The sequence below is a fragment of the Rhinopithecus roxellana genome, chromosome 8, assembly GCF_007565055.1.
Source record: "Rhinopithecus roxellana isolate Shanxi Qingling chromosome 8, ASM756505v1, whole genome shotgun sequence".
Classification (NCBI taxonomy): domain Eukaryota; kingdom Metazoa; phylum Chordata; class Mammalia; order Primates; family Cercopithecidae; genus Rhinopithecus; species Rhinopithecus roxellana.
Genome location: NC_044556.1, coordinates 23,038,565 through 23,062,990, shown reverse-complemented (window position 1 = coordinate 23,062,990; position 24,426 = coordinate 23,038,565). Strand labels below are relative to the sequence as shown.

Genomic DNA, 24,426 nt, shown 5'->3' with positions numbered 1-24,426 from the left:
TACAGTTACAAATTGTGTTCTTAAAAAAGTCCTCCTCTCCAAGTGCTAGAGAATTTTCCTTCCACCTACTACTAAAACATTCTAGTTTTTTTTTTAATTGGGTACAGTATGTTTCATTAAGATGTGTTTATGATGCTTATATTTTACCAGAATGTAAAGTATCATAAACACATTTACAATTACCAGAATTTTAAAATAAGATATTATAGGCCAGGCGCGGTGGCTCATGCCTGTAATCCCAGCACTTTGGGAGGCCGAGGCAGGCGGATCATGAGGTCAAGACATCAAGACCAGCCTGGCCAACATGGAGAAACCCCATCTCCACTAAAAATACAAAAATTAGCTGGGCGTGGTGGCATGTGCCTGTAGTCCCAGCTACTTGGGAGGCTGAGGCAGGAGAATCGCTTCAACCTGGGAGATGGAGGTTGCAGTGAGCTGAGATCGCACCATTGCACTCCAGCCTGGGTGACAAGAGCAAGACTGTCTCAAAAAAAAAAAAAAAATTACAGAAAAATGAAATGGGTATTCTCCTCAGCAAATAGTTCTCTCCTCCTTCAATTACTTACAACATGGAGTATTTATTTTAGAAAAGAATATCACAAAATGGCTATTTTCTGCCTTTGATGTGATTAAAACCTACTCAAGTCTTTTTGCGTTTGTGTGAGCACCTGCTAGATGAGCATTTTTCAAGCTTCACTTGCAACCAGTTAGAAGACTATGAAATACATTATTTTTAAAAAGGCAACAGAATAGTAACTAAGGGTGTGAATCATATGTAATAAGGGTAAAGGTTGCTTTGTGAGATTTCTCATATTGTTTTATATACATAAGGAGATATGAAGGTATGTGCATACAGGAGTTGGGATGTAATGAATCTCTTACTGTAAGTCCCAAACAAGAGTTCAATAAACACCATCCTAGAGGATTGGAATAATGCTTTGTTTTAATTAAATCATCATTATTTGTCAGGGATTTTTCAGAGAGGTCTCGTCTCCTACATTGTAAACATACTCACATCTTTCAAAAGAATGACAATTCAAAATCAGTACAAGTTTTCCTTTAGTACATGTCAGCATCATGATGGTGGCAATAAATACTCACTGTATCTTTCCCTTCTCAAAGGTATAAACATGTGCCATTCGCCATGGCAATGTAACCACTGCTCCATCATTACAACTTTATTCTACAAATATTTGTAAGGTGCCTACCATGTGTCAGGTAGTACACTAATTTATAGGGGTGAATAAGACCTTGCAAGGAGCCCACTAAGTGTACTCTTGACAAGGACCTGTGCTTTCTGTTTTCACTGAGAAGAAAGGTGTGGTGCTCACTTGGCCTTGTCTATCTGGTCTGTTTCTTATGAAGATATCTAGAGCAATAAAAACTAACAAAGTCTGATTGTGATAAAAAGCCAAAAGTAAATTCTTTCTTTCTTTTTTTTGAGACAGAGCCTCGCTCTGTCACCAGGCTGGAGTGTAGTGGCGTGATCTCGGCTCACTGCAACCTCCACTTCCCGAGTTCAAGCGATTCTTCTGCCTCAGCCTCCCAAGTAGCTGGGACTACAGGCACGTGCCACCACGCCCAGCTAATTTTTGTATTTTTAGTAAAGATGGGGATTCACTATGTTGGCCAGGATGGTCTCCATCTTCTGACCTCGTGATCTGCCTGCCTCCGTCTCCCAAAGTGCTGGGATTACAGGCATGAGCCACCATGCCCAGCCAAAGTAAATGATTTCCACTTTGCAATAAATAGTTGGAGTAGAAAAAAATACACACTAATTTATAAAATCACCCTGTTAGTAATAGTTCATATGTTACTTCTTGCTAGCTCTAGTGTTCTTTGAAGACTACGTGTATTTTTATTGTTTGCTGAGTTTTCTCCTTATTTAGCCTGATTTCTAATCCACTGTCCACAGGCATACTGCAAATAGTCCTGCCATGTTTTTATCCCTGGCTTCCATAGATTGTAAGCTCCCTGCAGGCAGGGGCTCTTCTGATCTCTCCTTCTCACAATGCCTATAAGAGTAACAGATGCACACCAAGTACCCAGTAACTTTTGTTGAGGGTTAAGGAAAAAGTATGGAAGCTTTTACCTTGGAGGAACTGGTAGCCTAGGGCACAGTGAGTCTGCTTTTGGACTGTGGGTATAGTTGAAGGAATTCAAACTATAAACACATAGGAAAGACCCTGGAAGCAGAACACATAGACATTATACCATCTTCCCAGGTGAGTCAGTAAGGAAATCGCAGTCATGTTACCAAACCAGAAAGGAGAAAGAATCAGCTACAAGGTCTATGGGTGACAGAAACACAAAAAGAATAGTCATACAATCTGAGGTCTAGTGAAGGCCTCTCTTCCTTACTTTCTCTTCAAAACCCCAAATTCAAAACTAAAAGTTATATGATTGGTCCTAAAATAATCTGAAGCGTATTTGAAAACAATTTCTTGTAGAAGCTTGATAGTTTAAACCTGGCTTTGCAAATAATTTCTAAAAATCTGGCAAACCATTTTTCAGGCAGATAAAATTCTAAACAGTGGACCCAGTACAAGGCATTTCAGTTATACAAATGCTTTTGGTACAACTTGTGGTATCTCACTGCTCAGTGGAAGTATCTTTTAGCTCCGACAATCTCATGAAAAGACCTATTTGTCGGCAATTCAACCCGCACCCTGCCCGTACATCTCTAGGACTGGATGTGCCCATGTGCATGGAGCTCTTTGACTTCCTTCTGACCCTGCCTTTGGTCCCAAATGTGGGCTGTGTCCTCTATCTGTGGACAACCATTCCCCCACAGTGGCAGGGAGCATACATGGAACAGCTAGGGTGTCAGATAAATCCATACAGAACAAAAATAACCTGAACAAGCTCAAGAGAACATGCTTACGGCCTTTTCCACACAAGAGGCACTCACAAGGAAGTAAACCTTCCAGCTTTCCAGAGAAAGCAGGGTTAGGATAAATGATCTCATCTAAGTTCCCATAGCTTACCCTACCATGGGGAAAAGAATGAACCAGGCCTCAGTACCTACCACTGGTGTTTGCAAACAGCTGGACCTCTTCCAGGGAGTCAAGCTGCTCTTCAGGGCAGCTGGATACACAGAGGGCCGTGCGGTCGAGCTGCATACCTTTGACTTTCAGGTTGCAGGAATTCATAAAGAACACGTGTCTAGGAAATAGATGAAACAGAAGAATGTGTTAGAGCATTGCCTCTTCACTGGGCTTAATTGTGGGCCTTAAAAAATATCCACATGCTATCAAATGCAGGGATCACCCAGGCACACATTCATAATTGTTTCAGCGTAATTGAACACTTATTATGCCTACTGGTGGTCATCCGTGAGGCTGTGCAGCTTGGAAATGATCCAAAAATGTTAACAAAACTTTATTTCTCCAGATTTAGTGTTTTCTGGGGGATAACACTAGGAGTTACCTGAGAAAATCTGAGGAAAAGAAGCGATTGATTAAACTGTCCATTGATCACTAGATCAGGCCAATGCACAAACTATTCAGTGGACTCCGTACCTAAGAGTGTTCAAATATGCTTCAGAGAATGACTGAACACAGGGAAGTGAGAATTGAAAAGGAGGGGCCAAGGCTGGGAACTAAAGGCTTGTCTTTCCCCCTTTCTCCCAGGTTGAGAGCCAGGACACTCAGGAGATCCCTTCTAGAGCTCCCCAAGGGCAGGGTAGAGCAGGGACAAGAACGAAACTGGTGTTGCCATCAGCAGGTTATACGCTAGCAGCCACAGCTTCCAGACCTTTGTGCACCACTTATCCAGGCTCCGAGACCCCAGGAATGGCAGAGGAAGACCCTGTAGGCTGTCCTCTATGGGAGAGACCTTGAGAAGCGGTCCCAGAAGGTTTTTTTCCCCCCTGTTGGGGATGGGAGAAAGGTGGCTGCAAGAGGAGATGAGGAACAGATTTCCTGGGCATGTGATGTATATATTTTTGAAAAAGTTTAAAAATTGTGTTAAAATATACATAAAATATACCATCTGAATCCCTTTTTTCTTTTCTTTTTCTTTTTTTTTTTTTTTGAGACAGAGTCTCGCTCTGTCGCCCAGGCTGGAGTGCAATGGCCCAATCTTGGCTCACTGCAAGCTCCGCCTCCCAGGTTCAAGTGATTCTCCTGTGTCAGCCTTTGAGTAGCTGGGACTACAGGTGCCCACCACCAAGCCTGGCTAATTTTTGTATTTCTAGTAGAGACGGGGTTTCACCATATTGGCCAGGTTGGTCTTGAACTCCTGACCTTGTGATCCATCCACCTTGGTGTTCCAAAGTGTTGGGATTACAGGCATGAGCCACCGCACCTAGCCCCATCTGAATCTTTCTAAGTGTAGAGTGACATTAGTACATTCACGTTGGGCTATCATCACCACCATTCATTCACAGAACTCATCTTCCCAAACTGAAATCTGTACCCATTAAACAAAAGGTTCCCACCCTCCTTTCTTCCAGCCCTTTGCAATCGCCATTTTACTTTCCATTTCTAGGAATCTGACTACTTTACATATCTCCTATAAGTGGAATCATACAATGTTTGTATTTTTGTGACTGGTTTATTTCACTTGGCATGACATCCTCAAGGTTCATCCGTGTTGTAGTATGTGTCAGAATTTCCTTCCTTTTTAATAATTCATTGTAATGTACATATCACATTTTGATTATCCATGCAACCATTGATGGACACTTGAGTTGCTTCTACCTTTTCGCTTTTGAGAATAATGGAATGTATACTCACTTCAACCAGGAATGACTGTTTCTCGACACTGCATTATGAACACAATGTGAAAAGGGAGCACATGGGCATCTAAGTTGCCCTTCCTCCTCCTGTCTTCTTTGTAAGTGGCTCTACAAGTGCAGGAGAAAATGCCCCCTCATCAGTCCGTGTCCAGAAATAGCAAGAGCCCCCTTAGGAGGCACACACAGGAGGATAAGAGGCCTAGTCTGAGATTTGTATTTGGTGACTCCAAACTTATATTCAGGATTTATTTAGATCCTTAGGATTTCTCTTCTAGGAGCGACTTTTATTATTGAGTCTTAAAAATCCTTTTTTTGGCTGGGTGTGGTGGCTCACAGCTGTAATCCCAGCACTTTGGGAGGCCGAGGTGGGAAGATCACAAGGTCAGGGGATGGAGACCATCCTGGCTAACACAGTGAAACTCCATCTCTACTAAAAATACAAAAATTAGCCAGCCATGGTGGCGGGCACCTGTAGTCCCAGTTACTTGGGAGGCTGAGGCAAGAGAATCGCTTGAACCCGGGAAGTGGAGGTTGCAGTGAGCCGAGATCACACCACTGAACTCCAACCCAGGTGACAGACTCTGTCTCAAAAAAATAAAAAGTAAAAATAAATAATCATTTTTTTGTTCCTAGGCGACAGACTCTGTCTCAAAAAAATAAAAAGTAAAAATAAATAAAAAATCATTTGTTTGTTCCATCATGTGAAGCAAGAGCTAAAATCTTAAAAATTCTTACAAGGCAGTCTCCATCTTAGAAGGTCATGGTCGGGGATTTCTCTCCCCTCCAGAGGATTCCCATCTCCTCTCTCCCCTTTCTGTTTCCCTGTGGGAGCTGGGGTAGCGGGGTGCGGGGAAGAATGCAACACCGTAGTGCCATAGCTGGGGCAGGAGTGGGACACAGGTCCCCAGCGTTCCAGGTGGCATTCAGGTGTTTCCACATAGAAAAAATGTGTGGATGATGTAGGGTTCAAACATATACGATTGGTAACATGATTCTAATTCCTTATGGAGAATAATAGCAGCAATTAACGTTTATCACACCTTAGCTCATGCAGTGTCTCATGGATCCTTAAAACAACCTTGTGAGGCAGGTATAATAACTAGTTTAGAGAGAGGCAAACTAGGCTTTGAGAGGTTAAGTATTCTGCCCAAGATCACACAGCTGAAAAGTAGCATGGGCTGAATTTGAACTCAGGACTGCTAATTCTAAAACTTGTACTCTTACTTGTACTATACACACAACCTTCCTTTTTATGAAAGAGGCTGACAGAGTTTTGAATGGGAACAGTTTCCAGGCTCTAAGTGATGAATTTATACAAAGTTTTGAGGTTCAGCTCCTTACAGACTGGGGACTTACTTAGATACTTACTTTTTTAGGGTCATGTCCTGCCCTGAAAGAGGGGCCCCTTCCACAGGGGAGTTCTTCTTGCCACACACGTTGCCAAAGCTGTCATAGCCGAAGAGGAGTCTCCCCGCGGCTCCAGCCACCACCGAGTAGCCCATGATAAACACCTGGCAAAACCGGGGGCATAAAACCAGGGGCATATGAGAGCCTGGCCAAAGGGCTGAGCACACAGTGCCCCACACCCCTGCAGATGCTGATATAAAATGGAGCCTGGTGGAACGAGAAGCTCTCCAGAATCACAGCCCTTCGTCTGTCAGCAAGGGTCAACAACTCCAGTCTATCAGCATCCTGCTTTTCTGCTATTTGTAAATTTAGGTAGAGAGAGAATCTAATCCACTGAAACAGATTTCTCTCCATTTTCTTACCTCTTTGTGCTTTTTACACTTTTCCTTAAGAGTCTATCATTTTTCTTTTTGGTCTAACTTGACTGGTACAACTCAATTTTTCTTCCCTTGAGGTTCTTGGTTTATTTAAGTGCTTCAGGGCTATGCTAATTCTTTCCCTGAGGTTTTTTCTTTTTTTTCCCCCCACTAATTTTTGTTTTTTTCTCTTCTTACTTTTAGGGGATTCTGCAGAAGCAACACAGTTGATATGTGTCAAAATACTGTTCACAAATCTGCAAATAGTGTTTTGGAATAACTGCTTAAGATGTACAAAATAAAGAACCACAGGAATTCTGTTGGATAAGAACATCTTGCAATCTATCATCATTTCTATCCAGTCTCATAGTGAATGTGGAATATTTGAAATTTCCGTTCAAAACTGTGCCATTAAACTGACAGGCTCTCTGCCAAGATTGAATATGTATCTTCCCATAATGCAAACTTAGTAAATTTCTCACTACTGTATACAATATATAGGATACCATTTAATACTCTATATTGACAAGTTCATTCCAGGAGAGCAGATATAATACACCATTCATTAATATATAGTATTGATACCTTATGCTGCAAAGGTACATTGTGCTAAATTCAAATACCTTCTAGATATTCTGCATTTATTACTAATTTAGAAATCAAAATAACAAACATTCTTCAAGTGCCCAGTGTGTGCTTGAGACTTCGTTACTGGGAGACACAGGAATGACCAGAACCTACTCCTTGCCCTCCAGGAACCCACCCTAGAAGGCAAGCAGGACTTACGGGCTGCAGACCTCCTGGGGAAGGAGGCTCCCTGTCCTTCCCCACTCTCCAAGATCCTCCTAAGTCTAACTGGTGAGATTCTAGAATGAATGGGTCACCTTTGCTAGTAGTGTGTGTCACTCACCCTTTACCTAAAGGCTGTGGAGTAGGTGTGACTCTGTTTGCCAATGTGGCTGGCACGGCAAGCTGACTGTGCCTTGACATGCTTGTCCCATCCTTTCGAGTTGGAGTGTAGTAAGGTCTTGACTGTGTCTGGACTTAGAGGGAAGAAAGGGGTCATGTGCTTCTCCCCAGCTCACCAGTAATCTAATAACAAAGTGATGTTTTCCATGTACCATCATTCTTTCCTTTGGAAACCTGTGTTGAAGAATGGAAAGTTTTTCTGGGTAGGAGAGGTGGGAGTGGTTTTTGAGTATTCCTGAGTCCCTGCTAATAAAACTACAACTTTATGATTATTATTTTTTATTTTTATGTTTTGTAGAGATAGGGTCTCGCTTTATTGCCCAGGCTGGTCTTGAACTCCTGGCTTCAAGGGATCTTCCTGCCTCAGCCTTCCAAAAAACTACTACTATAAACTTTCATTGTCCTAATTTCAAACATGCAATTGTGATTCTATATGAGAGGTGATATAGGAGGTGTGTACACTGGTCTAGTGGGGCCACCAAGGTGGTCACTGTCAACCGTGCCTGCAAAATCAGGAAAATGGAATCCTGAGGGTTGAATAGGAAAAGGCAGGGTGGGAGAGGATACTGGAGGGGTAAGTAGAGGCAGAGACAGTCCACACTTTGAGACTTTGTTCCTTGTGTTTAATGCAAATATAAACACAGGCTGGTGCTGCATTTGCAAGAACCATCTCTGCTTATAATTGTGGCTCCTTCCCCCAAGTCTTTGTCCAGTCCTAACTCAGGGCAGCACCATCAATAATAATCCTGTTGGGCATATCACCAGTCATGACATCTGTCACAAGACCTGAAAGCTGAGCAATGGAGACAGGAAAAAAACAAAACAAAACAAAACAAAACAAAACCCTAAAACAAAACAAAACCCTAAAACAAAACACTCCTTGCTCTGCTTTAAATACCTCCAACTAAAAAATGTTGCAAAAGATACTAAGAGCCAGGGAGCTAAGAAAGGACTCTGACTCTTTTTTTTTTTTTTTTGAGACGGAGTCTCACTCTGCCACCCAGGCTGGAGTGCAGTGGCCAGATCTCAGCTCACTGCAAACTCCACCTCCCGGGTTCACGCCATTCTCCTGCCTCAGCCTCCGGAGTAGCTGGGACTACAGGCGCCCGCCACCTCGCCTGGTTAGTTTTTTTTTGTATTTTTTTAGTAGAGACGGGGTTTCACCGTGTTAGCCAGGATGGTCTCGATCTCCTGACCTCGTGATCCGCCTGCCTCGGCCTCCCAAAGTGCTGGGATTACAGGCTTGAGCCACCGCGCCCGGCCAGGACTCTGACTCTTAAAACAGAAAGCCGTAATGAGAACTTGGACATATTAAAAACTTCAGACTTATTTTACAAATGAAATGTAACTTTAAAGCAGTTTCCAGCTCCGTGCCACCTCTCAGATGGTTCACAATTCTTCAGGCTGTGATAGGTCATCTACAAAGCCTTTCTCCAGGAATCTCAGCTGCTGGGCTGAGAGTTTGGTAGTGAGGTCCTAGGTTGAAGCTGTGGTGGGGCTAAGGCAGATCATTAAATCACAATAACAGCTTGAGGTCAAAGCTGCCAGGCACAAGGCAGGCCAGTCCCTGCCTGCGTTTATACAGCAGCAGTCTCAGATAAAAACACCAACCATCTGTGAAGTTAGGCAGAAGGTATTGTAGGTGCACTGTCTCTCCCAGCTCCTAGAGGAGAGTTCCAACACAAGCAGCAAAAAGTCTGATTATGTGTTTCAGACCTAACCTTCCACTGTGCCTGTAACCAAACCTGTCTAGGTGAAACGGATCACAAGTGAACAAATGCCTGAAGTCAACAAGTGAACAAATGCCTTTCTTACTTGGAAAGAAGAACAAACATGACATTTTAGGGCCTATTCAGATGGAATTCTTTTCTACAAAGGTAATTACTCTCTGGTAGTTATTACCCTGCTCTATAAATTAATCATTTACCATGCAGCAAATAGCATGCCTTAGCCTGGCATGGATGATTTCGTGAAAGTGGCCTTTGAAAACGTCGGGTGAGACGTTTTCTGCTGTTACCTACAACTCTAAAATCAGTACTTCCAACAGACTCAGGATTATAACTGCACAGCCTGATGGGGTTTACCAGCAATCATACATACCTGGAAACTACAGTAGGAAAAATCATTCCTTGTTAGCTATGGTTAACAGTATTGGCTGCTAAACACAACATATCTTGTGTGTGTGTGTGTGTGCGTGCGTGTGTGATGTTCAGCTAAAGGAAATGCAATTTATTGCTAGGCTTACCCTGGCTTTTCTTTTGTTAAAGGTGCACCAAAAGCTTAGGAATATTTGATTTGGGGGTGTGGTAGGTAGTAAAAGAACTTCTGTTTAGTAAGTTCGGATAGTAAGAGGAGACACATTGGCCTTACTAAATAGCAATCACGTTGCAAACTGTTAATTCCCATTTCCTAATGGAGTCACCCCTTAGAAAATGGCCTGTAGCAAAAAGACAGCCTTTCTAGCGAGTCTAGGACAAGAATTATCCCGAGTACTAACTGATGTTTATTGTGGGTTAATGGCAGAAGTCTCTCACTGCAGCACCAACTACGATTTACATTTGGGACAGAGTTATTTCTAGACGCGCCACACACACTCTGGCTTCTTTCCTCCCAAGCACCCACACTTACCAAACCAGTCCAAAAGAGAAAGAACAGGAATAACCATGCCGTATCTGTGCATTTCCTATAAATCTGGGGTCGCCACTCCCTTTGCCTAGGGGCTCCTTCTGCAGAAACCTTCCAGAAAAAGGGAGAGTTGAGAAAAAGAAGATAAACAAGTGGACTCAACCTGGAAACCGAACCCAAATCTACTCGAAGAGTGGTCAAAGTAACCAATCTTTTTCTAAATTTTAAAAATTATTATTATTATTATTTTTTACGTGGCCACCGGAAGCTCTTTCACGCAGCCTTTGAAACACCTGCCCTGTGCGGAGCGGATGTTCAGCCCCCTGCCGACAAGTGCTTACCTGGAGGTGCACCTGAGGGCGGCCCCAAGTTTGCGCCCCGCGGCCCGCGTCTCCCCAGCCTCCACCCCGGCCCTGGAGCAGGGTCCAGGGTCCTCCCCGCCAGGTGGCCCCAAGGTACTAAGTGGGGGCGGGATCCCCGAGGCGCTGGAAAGGCGGAAGCGTCCGGCGGGGCAGGTGAGTGCCGGAGGGCGACCCGACCCTCCCCCGAGGGCCGACCTTGTGGGCGCTTACCAGGTACTCGGCGCCCAGGCAGTGCATCGTGCGCTGGCCAGCTGGGGCCGGTGAGTGGGAGCCTCCGCCGCCTCCGGTACGCGGAGACTCAGCGCCCGCGAGCCGGGGCTGGGGCTGAAGCCGGGGCCGGGCCGGGGAGGGGCCGGCAGGGCGCAGCGCCGCCTCCCGTTCGCCTCTGCGCCTGGTCCGGCGACTGCGGGCGCCGCGGTCCACTGGGTCCGCCTCTTCCCGGCAGGGGTTTCTGCCCAGCTTACCCGCTGTCAGCTGGGGTCCTGCTCTGGTGGGAGGAAAAGGCTGAGACGCTTCCCTGCCCTGTTGCCTCAACCACCTCGCGGCAGCGGCTCCCAGGATATGCACTTTGACGACTGAAGCTGAGCCTGCGCCGCCACGACCTTGGGGGGGTGGTCGGCCTCTGCTCTGAGCAGGAAGTAGAAAGTCTCAGCAGACCCTACCTGAGGGCCGAGCAACAGTGTATTCTACATAGCAAACAGGTAAGCAGCATTTACTGTGTGCCGGATTCTGTTCTCACTGCTATTGTTATTCCTAATCTACGGAGGAGGGAAACTGAGGCACAGCCAGCGGTGATGCAATTTGTTCAAGGAGACACAGTAAGCTGTGGAGGCAGGAGTCGAACCCAGACACTCCAGGAGACCGGCGCTCTTGAGGTGGTTTACTCAGACTTCTCTCCCACCTTGCCTTAGGACAATCATTGCCTGACTTCACAATTGAAATGGTAGTGTCCAACCGAAGCGACTGGTGGGGTAGTTTTCCAGGTAATATCAGACCAGCACAAAAGCACTGTTGGGGTGAGGAATTTAAAAAACGAAAACCGGCCGGGCGCGGTGGCTCAAGCCTGTAATCCCAGCACTTTGGGAGGCCGAGACGGGCGGATCACGAGGTCAGGAGATCGAGACCATCCTGGCTAACACGGTGAAACCCCGTCTCTACTAAAAATACAAAAAACTAGCCGGGTGAGGTGGCGGCGCCTGTAGTCCCAGCTACTCGGGAGGCTGAGGCAGGAGAATGGCGTGAACCCGGGAGGCGGAGCTTGCAGTGAGCTGAGATCTGGCCACTGCACTCCAGCCTGGGTGACAGAGCGAGACTCCGTCTCAAAAAAAAAAAAAAAAAAAAAAAAAAAAAAAAAAAAAAAAAAAACGAAAACCAAAAATACTGCAGACTGACCTCCCCCCACCTCCTCCCAATCGAGCCTCTACCTTCCCCCGCCACCCTCAGGGTTGCTAGGTTAATTGCTTCCTTTAGGTGCTGCTTCTCCCTAAGGGTAGAAACCTGACTGGAGGAAAGATCTGGGAAAGTGGCAGAAACTGGGAGTGACAGACAGTGCCAGCGATTTCCTTCTGGGCTCACACCACTCTCCCACTCCAAACTCACTGGGCCTTCCTTGTTTATCAGACAGAGTTGGTGAAACCCCAGGGTAACATGAATTCACAGGACAAAGAATTCGAAACTGGAGGAGTGCAACTACTGTTAAAAGATCACAGTTGAATAACATACGCCATCTGAAACTGATCAGTAGAGCAGATGGACCAAGATTTTTAAATAAGCATGATAAATTTATTTAAAATGAGTTATGACATTAGTAATATGAATCAGGAAAAAATATGAAACTAAAACAGAGATATTATGCATAAAAATAATAATTAGAATGAATATTGATGCTACGTATTAGTAATGTGCAATAGTCTAAAAGATGCAGCTGACGATAAATTAGTAATTGGAAGAGCACTTTCAGCAACCCTCCAGAGGCAGTAGAAAAAGTTTTAATAAACAAGTTAGCTTATTTGTAAATTTTCTAGCTTATACCGAGGATAAAACTAGAATAGAAAGGAAGAAATATAAAAACGGAGAGGAGGAAATATTTGAAGATATAATGGAGATAAATTTCAAGGTAGAAAAAACCCTTCAGATTGAAAAGGTTTATCTCAAGTGAAATATTTCTATGTGTAAATATTTAAAAGCATAACTTTGAACTTACGTTCTATTAAGCCATATTGTCATTAGAATATGAGAATGTATTAATAATACAAATATTCTTATGGAAGATTCATTTGAATGACATTCTTGGAGGAAGTAATCAAACAAGAAGATAAACAAATTAAGGAGATGATACAATATATAAAACATGAGAGTGGCCAAATATTTAGGCTGAATTTATTGTTGTGTTAGAAAAAAGGCCAGGAACCACCCAAGTGTCCAGAAACTGGTGGGTGGCTATGCATAACTGTGATGCATCCATACAATGAAATACAATTAAGCATTAAGAAGGAACAAACTTCTGACATATACAAAAACATGGATGATCTCAAATGCATGTTAAGTGAAAAAAAGCCAGATATAATAAGCTACTCTATGATTCCATTTATGTGACATTCTGGAAAAGGCAGAAAATAGATCAACGGTTGTCAGGTGCTGGGGGTGAAGGGAATCTGAAGAAACTTTTTGAAGTGATAGAAATATTCCATTATCTTGAGAATGGTACTGATGACCCAATGGTATCTATTTGTCAAAATCTGTCGAACTGTACACTAGAAAAGGTGAATTTTACTGTATGCAAACTATATTTCATTAAACCTGACTTATAAAAACTCTTTTCAAAAGTCTAGAAACAAAGAACAATATATGTATAATTTCTCAAACCTAAAATTATAGACAATATCAACATTTTGAGGGGTTTGGGGCTCAGGAATGAGAGGCCAAAATGACAGGATAGTGGATCTAAAATAATGCCATTCAAAGGGTGGTTCACAAAAAATTAATGGTTCTCAAAGAGATAAGGAGCTTGTACCAGAATGCATATCAGCTATGTTATAAGCAAACTCTTTGATTCAACTGACACTTCCATAGCAAAACTTTCTCAATGAAGGAAGCTGTGTGTTGATTTACATTCAGGCTCAAATCTCATCCTGGAATGGATAAGTAACCCAGTACTACTTAGAGTACTTAGAGTAGTACTGGGTTAAATTACTACCATACGGGAGGAAGATGAAAAAAACTGTTAACTTTAATAAATCAATAAGGATAAATATTTGTGAATGTAGGTCTTAAGGGTAACTACCATTAAAAAAGAATAAAACATATAAATTTTAAAGCAGTGGAAGAAAATATTATCGAATGAAAGGCAAGAGAGCAGAGGAAAAAGGAATTAAAAGAAAGTGCAATAATTAGAATATATGAAATTCGATAGCAGAAATAAAATTACTAATAATAACTTTTACTTTCAGAGCACCTAATATATTCCAGATACTTTTCTGGGTGTTTCTTATTTGATCCTCATAATAACCTTATGAGGAAAGTACTATTACTTTCATCATCCTCATTTTATAGATGAAGAAACTGAGATTAATTAACTTGCTAGAAAGTGGCAGAACCAAGGCCTGAACCCAAGTGGTCTGGATCTAGAACCCATACTTAGAACCGTACTTAGAGCTATTCCATGCTGCCTCCTAAATAGAGCAGCAATTACAATAAATGTAAGTGGCTTAAACCAACCAATTAAAAAAACAGTCTTTCAAATTGAATGAAAACAAGGGATTCAGCAATATGTTTTCTACAAGAAACTTGTTTAAAACAAATAGACACTAAAAGGTTAAAAGGCTTGAAAAGGATACAGTGCAAACATGAACCAAAGAAAGCTCATGTAGTAATTTTAAAACCTGACAAAAGTTAAGACAGGAAGTTCATAAGGGAGGTCATAAATGTGCCCAACAATACAACTTTAATATTTATTAAGCAGCAGCTAACAGAAGTTTAGGCAGAAACAGATAAATCAGAATTGTAGTTGGAGATTTCTAACTAGCTCCTCTCAGTAGCCAATAGATCAAGTAGATAGTAGATACTTTCTCTCTCCTCTCCCAACACACGTACACACAGAAAACAAATATGCAAGGTCTGGACAATTTAATTAATAAACTTGAGCCATTAGATATTTACAACTCATATACATTTCCATCAAACAGTGAATACATGTTCTTTCTCTTTTCAGGTACATGTGAAACAGTAAAGTAAAAACAAACCATGTATTAGATCTTAAAGGAAGGCTCAATAAATTTCACAGTACAGTAAAATTAGAAGTAATGAATAACGATATGTGTGGTGGACAGATTTTAAGGCCCCTATGATTTCCACCTCCTGGTGTTTACACCCTTATGTAGTTCCCTTCTTTGGCTATGGATGGGGTCTGTACCTTCCAACCGATTATGATGGTTAATTTTATGTATCATTTTGAATAGGTGAGTCATAGGGTATCCAGATACTTGGTCAAACATTATTCTGGGTATTTCTGTGAGTGTGTTTCTGGATGAAATTAGCATTTAAATTGGTGGACTGAGTAAAGCAGCTTTCCCTCCCTAATGTGTGTGCCTCATCCAATCAGTTGAAGGCCTGAATAGAACAAAAGGCTGACTCCATCCCCCTTGTAAGAGGATTCTTCTGCCTGATGGCCTTGGAACTGGGATATTGGCTGTCTGTCTACAGCATCCTACTGGTCTTTGGACTTGAACTGGAACATTGACATTTCCTGGTTCTGCAACAGCTTCTAGCCTTTGGACTTAAATTGGAACACTGGTTTTGGAGATTTTGGACTTGCCAGCCTCCATAATCCCTTGAGAGTCAATTCACTTTAATAAATCTCTTTATAATATCTATCTGTCTATCTATCTATCTATCTATCTATCTATCTGTCTGTCTGTCTGTCTGTCTGTCTATCTATCTATCTATCTATCATCCATCCATCCATCCTATTGGTTCTGCTTCTCTGGAGACCCCTAATACACCAAAAAATACGATAAATGTGATGGAAAGTCCTTCCCATGAGTACATGACGTTAAAAAAGAAAGAGAACCCAGTTAGACTGTGCCCAGACTCCTTACCAACAGAAACTATAAGATAATAAATGTGTGTTGTTTTAAGTCACTACATATGTGACAATTTTTCATGTACAACAAATAATACAGCAGATGTATTAGTTCATTCTTGCATTACTATAAAGAAATACCCGAGACTGGGTAATTCATAAAGAAAAGAGTTTTAATTGGCTCACGGTTCTGCACACTATACAGGAAGTTTAGTGGCTTCTGCTTTTGGGGAGGCCTCAGGAAACTTACAATCATGGTGGAAGGCAAAGAGGAAGCAGGCATGTCTCACATGACGGGAGCAGGAGAGAGACATGGGGGAGGTGCAACACAGTTTTAAACAACCAGATCCCACAATAACTCACTATTAAGAGAACAGCACTGAGGGGATGGTGCTAACCCATTCATGAGAACTCGACCCTTATGATCCAATCACCTCCCACCAAGCCCAGCTTTCAATACTGGGGATTATAATTTGACATGAAATTTGGGTGGAGACACAGACCCAAACCATATCAGCAGAATAGCAAAAAACAAACAAAAACCCACAAACAAACAGAAACCAAAAAAATACCCCAAACCTCATTTGGAAACTAAATAACATCTTACTAGATAACATCCTTGAGTCATAAAGGAAATTAAGAAGTATTTAAAATTGAAGGTTAATAAAAATTCTACATGTCAAATTGAGACACAGCTAAAGTGCCAGTTAGATGGAAATGTATGGTTATATCCATCAGGAAACAAAAGGTTAAAAATAAAGTAGCTAAGCATTCAACACAATAAGCAACGGCATACACAGTGAAACAGGAAGAAAGGCGATATGGGCAGAAATCAGTGACAGAGAAAAGTAGAGAAGATGTACAAAACAGAAGTCAGTCCCATGGAAAAGATTAAGAAGACCAAACTTTGGCAAGACTGATCAGGAAAAAAGAGAAAAGACTCAAAATAAGACAGAATAATGAAGGAAATAACAAAAGATATTAAAACATTTAAAAAGTGTTATGAACCCTAATATATGTAAACCTAGATAAAATGGATATGTTCCTAAAAATATAAAATGCAGCAATTGGTATAAGAAGAAATAGAGAATTTGAATAAACCACTAAGTGTTTAGTAAATTGAAATGGCAGTTAAATATCTCTCCTAAACTCGCCCCACCCCAACTCAGATCTAGAGGCTTTTAAGGGACTTTTAAGAAACAGTTAATTTCTATAATACACAAGTTGCTCCAGAAATAGAAATAGAGCAAAAGTTGCTCAGGTCATTTTATGAGGCCAGCATCAACCTAATACCAAAACCAAATAAAGATTGTACTGGAGAAAAACAAAAGGAAGAAAGAACTGTTATTACACTTGTGAACTAAGATGTCATTTCAAATAAATTTATTATTTACTTTAAAAAGATCCAGTTTTAGGAATTCCCTAAAAATCTATTCGAGCAATAGCCCGACAATTGGATAATAGCTGTCATCAGGATAATATGTAGATCACTCAACTGGGTTACCACACAACTGTGCCCTTCAAAAATCACTTCAACTCCCTACCCTTCATTGTGCCCACCAGTTCTCAACTTACTATGTAACAAACTGGCCAATTAAATCAGCATCCCTGCCTTGAAAAACCCATCTTATGCCAGACCCTAAAACCCTTATAAGTATCCCATCCTTGAAATACATTGAATATGTCTATGTTCATAAGTTCTCAATAATACTAAATGAAAATAAATCCTTAATGATTGCCTCTAGAAAATTCTAGGGACCAACTCATTTCAAAAACTTAAAGGGAAAGAATCAAACACATATTCTGCCTCTCTTATATGAACTTAAGGGTAATCAAATAATTGATGAGGGAGGTTTCTCTTAATAGACTTATTGTGGCTTATAGAAGCAGAAGGAATAAAAGAATTAAGATATCACAGTTTTCCAAACATTGTAAAAGAGGGACAGACAGCCATCAGCCTCCTCCCAGGGAAGAACATATTGCTTCCTGTGAAATTTGTCATGCCAGAAAAATCCAATGGAATCTGACTACCAACTTAACAACAAATATAGGAAATAGAGGAACAAGTCAAATGACATCCCAGGAATGCCACTGGCAAAATCAAGAATGGGAAAGATGATATTGACATTATGTTTTGACAACAACCTCCAGCACAACAGCAAAAAGATAACAAGAAAGAAAAGAGGATGTGGAAAACCTATAGATTAAAATAAACAAATATTTTAACTAATTACAATGTGTGGATATTGTTTAGATCCAGATTAAACCAAGTGAAGAAATGAAAGATCATTTAGAGGACACTGTGGGAAATGTAAGCACTGATTGGATGTTTGATGATATTAACTAATTTATATTAAAGAATTTGGGGGTCTGATGATGGCACTGGGGCTAAGTCTAAAAAAAGGGAGTCTTTATCTTTTAGATTTACATACCAAAAATGATATGCTCTCTGGGATTTGCTTTTTAAAAAATCCAGGGCAAAGGAGAATGGTTGGAGGTATGGGGAAAGAAGATTGACTATCCACTGATAATTGCTGAAGTTCATTAAACTTCATTAAATTGCTGGGGATTCATTAAACTATTTTCTCTACTTGTGTTATTTTTCAAAGTTTACACACACACATACACACACACACACGATGACTGTAGGGACCGACCTGCAGACCCTGACCCAGCGACGGACGAGTGAGAGACATACACTAACACAGATATTTTGCCTGTCAGTCCAGCTGAGGGGCTCTGTTATGAGTCTGGAGCATTGCCCCATAAGCTGGCAAAATTCGCATTTATTTAGTACAGATTAAATGACAAAGGTCTTGAGTAAACACCAGTAGAGGGTAATTAACATTGACGACCCCCCAAGCAGAGAGCAGTTATGCAACTGAGGTTGATCAAAGTTTGGTCTTAGGACTACATGAGTAAACAAGCTATTTAGATAAACTCCCCACATTCCCTGGTTATTTGCTATCAAATGAAGGTAAAGAGGATTAGGCTGCCTTCAGCCAAATCTGTTACTGAAGCTATGCAACCCCCCCAGCCTTCCAAGAAGGTTTGTATTTATTTTCTATAACTCTCTTTATAAATTTTCCTCTACAATTTTTCCCACCACCCTGACTGAACTCCCACAGATGACGACAATGCATGCCACCTCCTGAGCTTCCACTTGGGAAGTAGACACGCTTAACACTTATGTATGGAGGCACCTGCTCTTGAACATACCTACCTTGTTTCTTTTGTTTCTGCCTTTTTTTACTCCCCTCTGCCCCCCACAACTTGGGCACTCATGCCTGACCCTCTCTACTCCTCACTGAGGCAACATCATTGCTTAGCCTTAGGATCATTGTATTTCCAGATCTGTTGGCCCAGCTAAGGTGCCAAGCTCGCACAGTTTCCCACCCTCAGTCTCTTCACTCCAACCCCATGCAGGCCCCTAGAGCTTCTGTAGCACTTTGGCCTTAACAATTTTTCCTCTTCTCTGTGTGTTTCTTCATTCCATACCTCACATTCCCCTCCTGTCCATCTGTTCCTAACTTTCTCATGATTTTCATGTTTGTCTTATATTCTAATCTGCATCTCTTCCAAAGGCCTTTGGCACCTCTTTTTTAAACTTCTAGATGCTCTCTGAAGATGCTGGGATCTTGCTTCTGTCCCAATCTGGTCACACAAAGATATAGTTAGGGCCACTCAGGTTGCCTGCTTTGGTTTCAAAGTGTATGACTATTACTTCTTTGGGGCAGGTTTCCCAAATGCAGACTGAAGCTTGACCTAAGCTTCAGCCTGTGTATCTCATTGACACTACTTTGGGGCCAGCACCTAAGAAAGGCCAGACTTCCCACCCTTCATCCCACTTTTCCCAGGCTTCCTTCCCCTCCTCATCAGCTCCTGTGGCTGAGTTCCCACCATGCTTTGGGCCTGATGCCCTCTGGATAAAATACCATGATGTTAGACTCTGATAGAACAGTTTCTCTTCCCAGACTAAGAAGGGGCTCACCTTACAAGAGTCAGTTATCAGAGGCTCCAGTGGGTGCAGGATCACTGCCTCAGAAGGACCAGATCCTTCCCCATCTTGCCTTTCCTGTCAGCCATGGGGCTTATCCCTCAGACCGGAAGCCAGAGATGAGATGAAGGATGCAAGAGGTCTTGGGTCTTTGTAGTTGGTCCAGAAATGGCCCAAGATGTACTGGATAGATAAGGAGGTATTGGGGAGCATTTGACTAAGAGATAGGGAGGGAGGTGGGGGGAAGGGAACCAAGCAAGGTGTGTGTGCGAGGGACTCCCAGCTCTTTAAATCTGGCTCCTGGTCATTTCAGGATGAGGAATTTTCAGCCTCAGAAGTCCTTCTTTTCTCCTTGAAATCTTTGGATTAGAAATCTAGTCTCTGGGGGAACCTTGATTAATTTTAGCCTGTCTTCATTTGACAGGGATTGACTCAGCACTTGCTTTGTGCCAGGACTGGGGCCAACTCAAGGGGCACAAACACCAAGAAGGAATATTTGCCCACTCCAGCGAGGTCAAGCTTAGTTGAGGGTTAATGATGAGGCAGGCTGATGCGGGTTCTTTGCCCAGTTCCATGGTTCCAGGAAGCCTTCCTGGGAGAGGGGGCCTGAGTTGAATGGTGCAAGATGAACAAGAAATGGCAAGACAGAGAAAGGTGGGAAGGGCTTCCCAGGCAGAAGAAACAGCATGGCTAAAGGGCTAGGTGCACGGAGCAGCAGGGGACCCCCAGCCATGTAGTATCACTGGAGGATGAACATGAGGGGAGAAGGAGGGCAGCCATTAGGGCCCAGCATGCCACACTAAGAAGCTGTTTGCCTTTCTATGACTGTATCTTTCTCATTTGCTCTCACTTTGTAAAACAGTTTTTAGAAAATGCTACCCTGTCTTGGTTGTGCTCAGAGGACTGGAATGAGAGGGGCTTGTGTTCCCCTTGTACCTCTGAAGAGCAGGGAGCAAGGGTAGGCTTGGTGGGGGCAGCAAGATTCCAACAGGAAAATTATTATTATTATTATTATTAATTATTATTTTTGAGATGGAGTTTTGCTCCCAAGTAGCTGGGATTACAGGTGTGCACCACCACATCTGGCTAATTTTTGTATTTTTAGTAGAGATGGGGTTTGTTATGTTGGCCAGGCTGGTCTCAAACTCCTGACCTCAGATGATCCACCTGCTTTGGTCCCCCAAAGTGCTGGGATTACAGGTGTGAGCCACCATGCCCAGCCCCAGCAGGGAAATTCTTATGGGGAGGTGAGGTGAGAGAACAGTATAGCCACCAGCATCCCTTCTTAAATGTATTCCTTGGAACTCAGTCTCTCCTTTAGCCCTGAGGGACTTTCAGTTTGGTTAAATTTTTTTTTTTTTTTAGTTAGAAAAGATTATGTATGTCACATTATATTATTTATGTTAGTATATTCTTTTGCATATATCAGACGTTGCATAATAAAAACTGTATGTTTCAATCTCAGAGGTATGCTTTTCAATCTCAGAGGTAACCGCTGCTCTGAGTTTTGTTTATCCCCTTGCTTAAACATCCTTTTTATTTTTTATTTTTTTTTGAAATAGAGTCTCACTCTGTCACCCAGGCTGGAGTGCAGGGGTGCGATCTCGGCTCACTGCAACCTCTGCCTCCCAGGTTCAAGCGATTCTCCTGCCTCAGCCTCCTGAGTAGCTGGGATTACAGGCACGCGCCACTATGCCCAACTAATTTTTGTATTTTTAGTAGAGATGGGGTTTTGCTGTGTTGGCTAGGCTGGTTTCAAACTCCTGACCTCAGGTGATCTGCCCGCCTTGGCCTCCCAAAGTGCTGGGATTACAGGCGTGAGCCACCGCACCCGGCCTGCTTAAACATGCTTATTATTTTAGATTATTTCACTCCTTAAATAACATAATTTAGTTTGTTTTTTAGGGCATATTACAAAAACTGATGCTGTATGGTAGGGAGTCATTTGGAACTTTTTAACTCTACAGTGTTTTTTTATGTGTGGTTTTAAAGTTGAGGTTGGCTAAACATTTGGAACTCATGGACATAAAGAAACAATAGAAACTGGGGACGACTAGGGGAGTGAATGAGGAGAGCAAGGATTAGAAAACTTTGGTTATTATGCTTATTACCTGAATAATGGGGTAATTTGTACCTCAAACCTCAGCATCATGCAATATACCCAGGTGACAAACCTGCACATGTGCCCCCTCAATCTAAAATAAAAGTTTTAAAAAAAAGGCCGGGTTCAGTGGCTAATGCCTGTAATACCAGCCTTGTGGGAGGCTGAGAGGGAGGATTGCTTAAGGCCAGGAATGTAAGACCAGCCTGGGCAGCATAGCAAGACCCTCTCTCTCTCTCTCTCTCTCTCTTTTTAAGTTTAAAAAAATAAAATAAAATAGAATAAAATTGAGGTTAGTTCTTTATAGACTAAACCAAACAATCTAACCATAGACTTTCTGACCATAGTATAGAAGGACAGAACGGTCAGACTGCTAAGTCCTTGGATTCTATTGAAGATAAGATGTATGAACTGCTGGGGACTGGTTGGTCTAATTTGTTGTCTTTCTTTTGTTTCACCATTTCCATTTAGTTGGATATTAGTGGTGTTTGTATGTTAATCACATCTATCATCTCCTACATTTCTGCATTTGTGCAGGGCAGAGCCCTCCTATGAACAATCTCAAGAAATTTCCTACTTACCTTCACTAAGTATTTCTACCTGTGTCTGGGATACCTCTTGCTGAAGCACTTGCTGGCACTCTGAGACACTCTGAGTACCAGTCTTGAGAGACCATTTTCTTCTTTCTCTATCTTTTAATGAGTAATAAGAGTTCTAGCAGGAAGGCATTTAGAATTATTCTTTTATGGTGTTGGAGACTGAACGGAAGGGAGATTATGACCTGGTCTCTCTTGTGTGTTCTGAGGAACATTAGACCTGGAGGCGCTACTTGAAGAAAATATCCTGTGGTTAGATATAGTTTAGAAATATTGTTCTGTGTCCCATTTATTGCAGTGTTCATCAGTATACTAGAGATTTGACCAAAGTACCCGTGTGTGTGTGTATGTGTGTGTGTGTACCAAGTATTAACACTGGCATAACAAAAAACAAAGCAAACAGCAGTTTTGGGTAGTGCTGTTAAAGACTACATTTTTTGAGGACATGGGGAACTTAATTTGCTTTGAAATATGCAGGGTCTTAGGTAGAGTGGGTGGAATGATTGTCAAGGCATTTGAAAAGCCCTCCTCTATCATGCCTACCCTACCTGATTAATGTATCTAAAATGCTATCTTAATGTATCTAAAATATGTCTTTAACACACATTGAAGAAAAAATTAAAATACAAATAGCCCTGGGAGAGAGCATTTGAGTAATAAATTCATAATAAGATATAAATGACTAATGCCAGATTCTTTTCTTATCACAGGTTTTTAGAGGAAGAGAGCTACACTGCAAGGCTACCAGGGCTTCTGAAGGCTGAGAGCAGTGAGAGCAGTGTCATGAAAGGCAGGGCAGGGGCCCACAGGTCAAACAGCAACCTCTTTTTAACCTTTCCAGAGCCAGTTTACTGCAACATTCAGTAAAATTTATGACCTGCAATGCTCATTTGTTTAACTGGAAATGTAAAACTACATTTGCATTTTTTTTCTTTTTTTGAGACGGAGTCTCACTCTGTCGCCCAGTCTGGAGTGCAGTGGCACAATCTTGGCTCACTGCAACCTCCACCTCCCGGGTTCAAGCGATTCTCCTGCCTCAGTCTCCTGAGTAGCTGGGATTACAGGTGCCCACCAGCATATCCGGCTAATTTTGTATTTTTACTAGAGATGGTATCACCACGTTGGCCAAGCTGATCTTGAACTCCTGACCTTGTGATCCACCCACCTCAGCCTCCCAAGGTGCTGGGATTATAGGCATGAGCCACCACACCTGGCCTACGTTTACATTTTGATTGCCAAGATACCATCTATTTTTGTTTTTTGCCAAATATCTGAAATAAATATCAACAATTTTTTTTTTTGAGACGGAGTCTCGCTCTGTCCCCAGGTTGGAGTGCAGTGGCACAATCTTGACTCACTGCAATCTCCACCTCCCGGGTTCAAGTGATTCCCCTGCCTCAGCCTCCCGAGTAGCTGGGACTACCGGCGTGCACCACCATGCCTGGCTAATTTTTTTGTAGTTTAGTAGAGATGGGGTTTCACCACGTTGGCCAGGATGGTCTCAATCTCCAGACCTAGTGATCTGCCTGCCTCAGCCTCCCAAAGTGCTGGGATTACAGGCGTGAGCCACCGCGCCCAGCCGAATATCAGCATTTTTAATAGATACAAGTATAAGCTTCTAAAAGGCAGGTTGAATTTTGTTTTCTAAAATTTGTTTGCATTTGGTAACCTGTCTATTTGGAGTACATGTGTAATGTTGTAAAACAGGAAAACCGCTAACATCCAGCACAAATGTACAAAATTTGATGCCCTATGATTTTAAATTTAGACCTTTTAAGGGGGAAGTTTGCCTATTTATCCTGAATTTTATCAGTCCATCTGTTACCAACCATGGGTTCTTGGGCTTTTAATGCAATAGAAATTGACCTGAGGCCAAAAGAGTTTTCCTAAACAAGGCTTGAGAGAGAGAGAGAGAGTCTGGCTGGCCCTGGAGGAGTTAGAGAGGCAGTTTTAAAGGGGCCATGGCGGGAAAGTGATGTTTAGGCATGTAGAGGTGGGGAACTTTTAGCCCCTGTGCAGTTCATAACATGCTTCTTCACGTGTCACATGTCTCATTAGCATGTTCAATCTTCACCCTGGGTGTGATTTTTCGTATCATAATGAAGCTAAGGTTAAGGATTACTCCATTCTTCTGGCCTTGTGGGCATGCAGAAGATGGTGTTAACTCCCTTGAGTAGGACTCATGGTGGGAG

The 24,426-nt window shown here is 42.2% G+C and overlaps 1 protein-coding gene and 1 long non-coding RNA gene across 5 annotated transcripts in view; one reads left to right on the top strand and one right to left on the bottom strand.

The window, feature by feature from the left end:
- The window catches only part of SLC44A3 (solute carrier family 44 member 3), a 73,221-nt gene extending 62,404 nt beyond the window's left edge, over positions 1-10,817 (bottom strand). For 2 of the 3 annotated variants that reach the window (XM_010385137.2, XM_010385138.2), the window contains exons 1-5: positions 10,671-10,817; positions 10,102-10,209; positions 6,110-6,252; positions 3,029-3,165; positions 2,093-2,186 (exon numbers count right to left, since the gene is read on the bottom strand). In XM_010385137.2, the coding sequence (XP_010383439.2) occupies positions 2,093-2,186; positions 3,029-3,165; positions 6,110-6,252; positions 10,102-10,209; positions 10,671-10,697 (509 nt within the window). In that variant the 5' untranslated portion in view covers positions 10,698-10,817. The remainder of the gene's footprint in view (positions 1-2,092; positions 2,187-3,028; positions 3,166-6,109; positions 6,253-10,101; positions 10,210-10,670) is intronic. The other variant, XM_010385136.2, reaches the window with a different exon arrangement.
- Positions 10,818-10,829: 12 nt separating this feature from the next.
- LOC115899093 overlaps positions 10,830-24,426 on the top strand; it is a 215,625-nt gene continuing 202,028 nt past the window's right edge. For both annotated transcript variants that reach the window (XR_004058719.1, XR_004058718.1), the window contains exon 1: positions 10,830-11,161. This is a non-coding gene — a long non-coding RNA (uncharacterized LOC115899093). The remainder of the gene's footprint in view (positions 11,162-24,426) is intronic.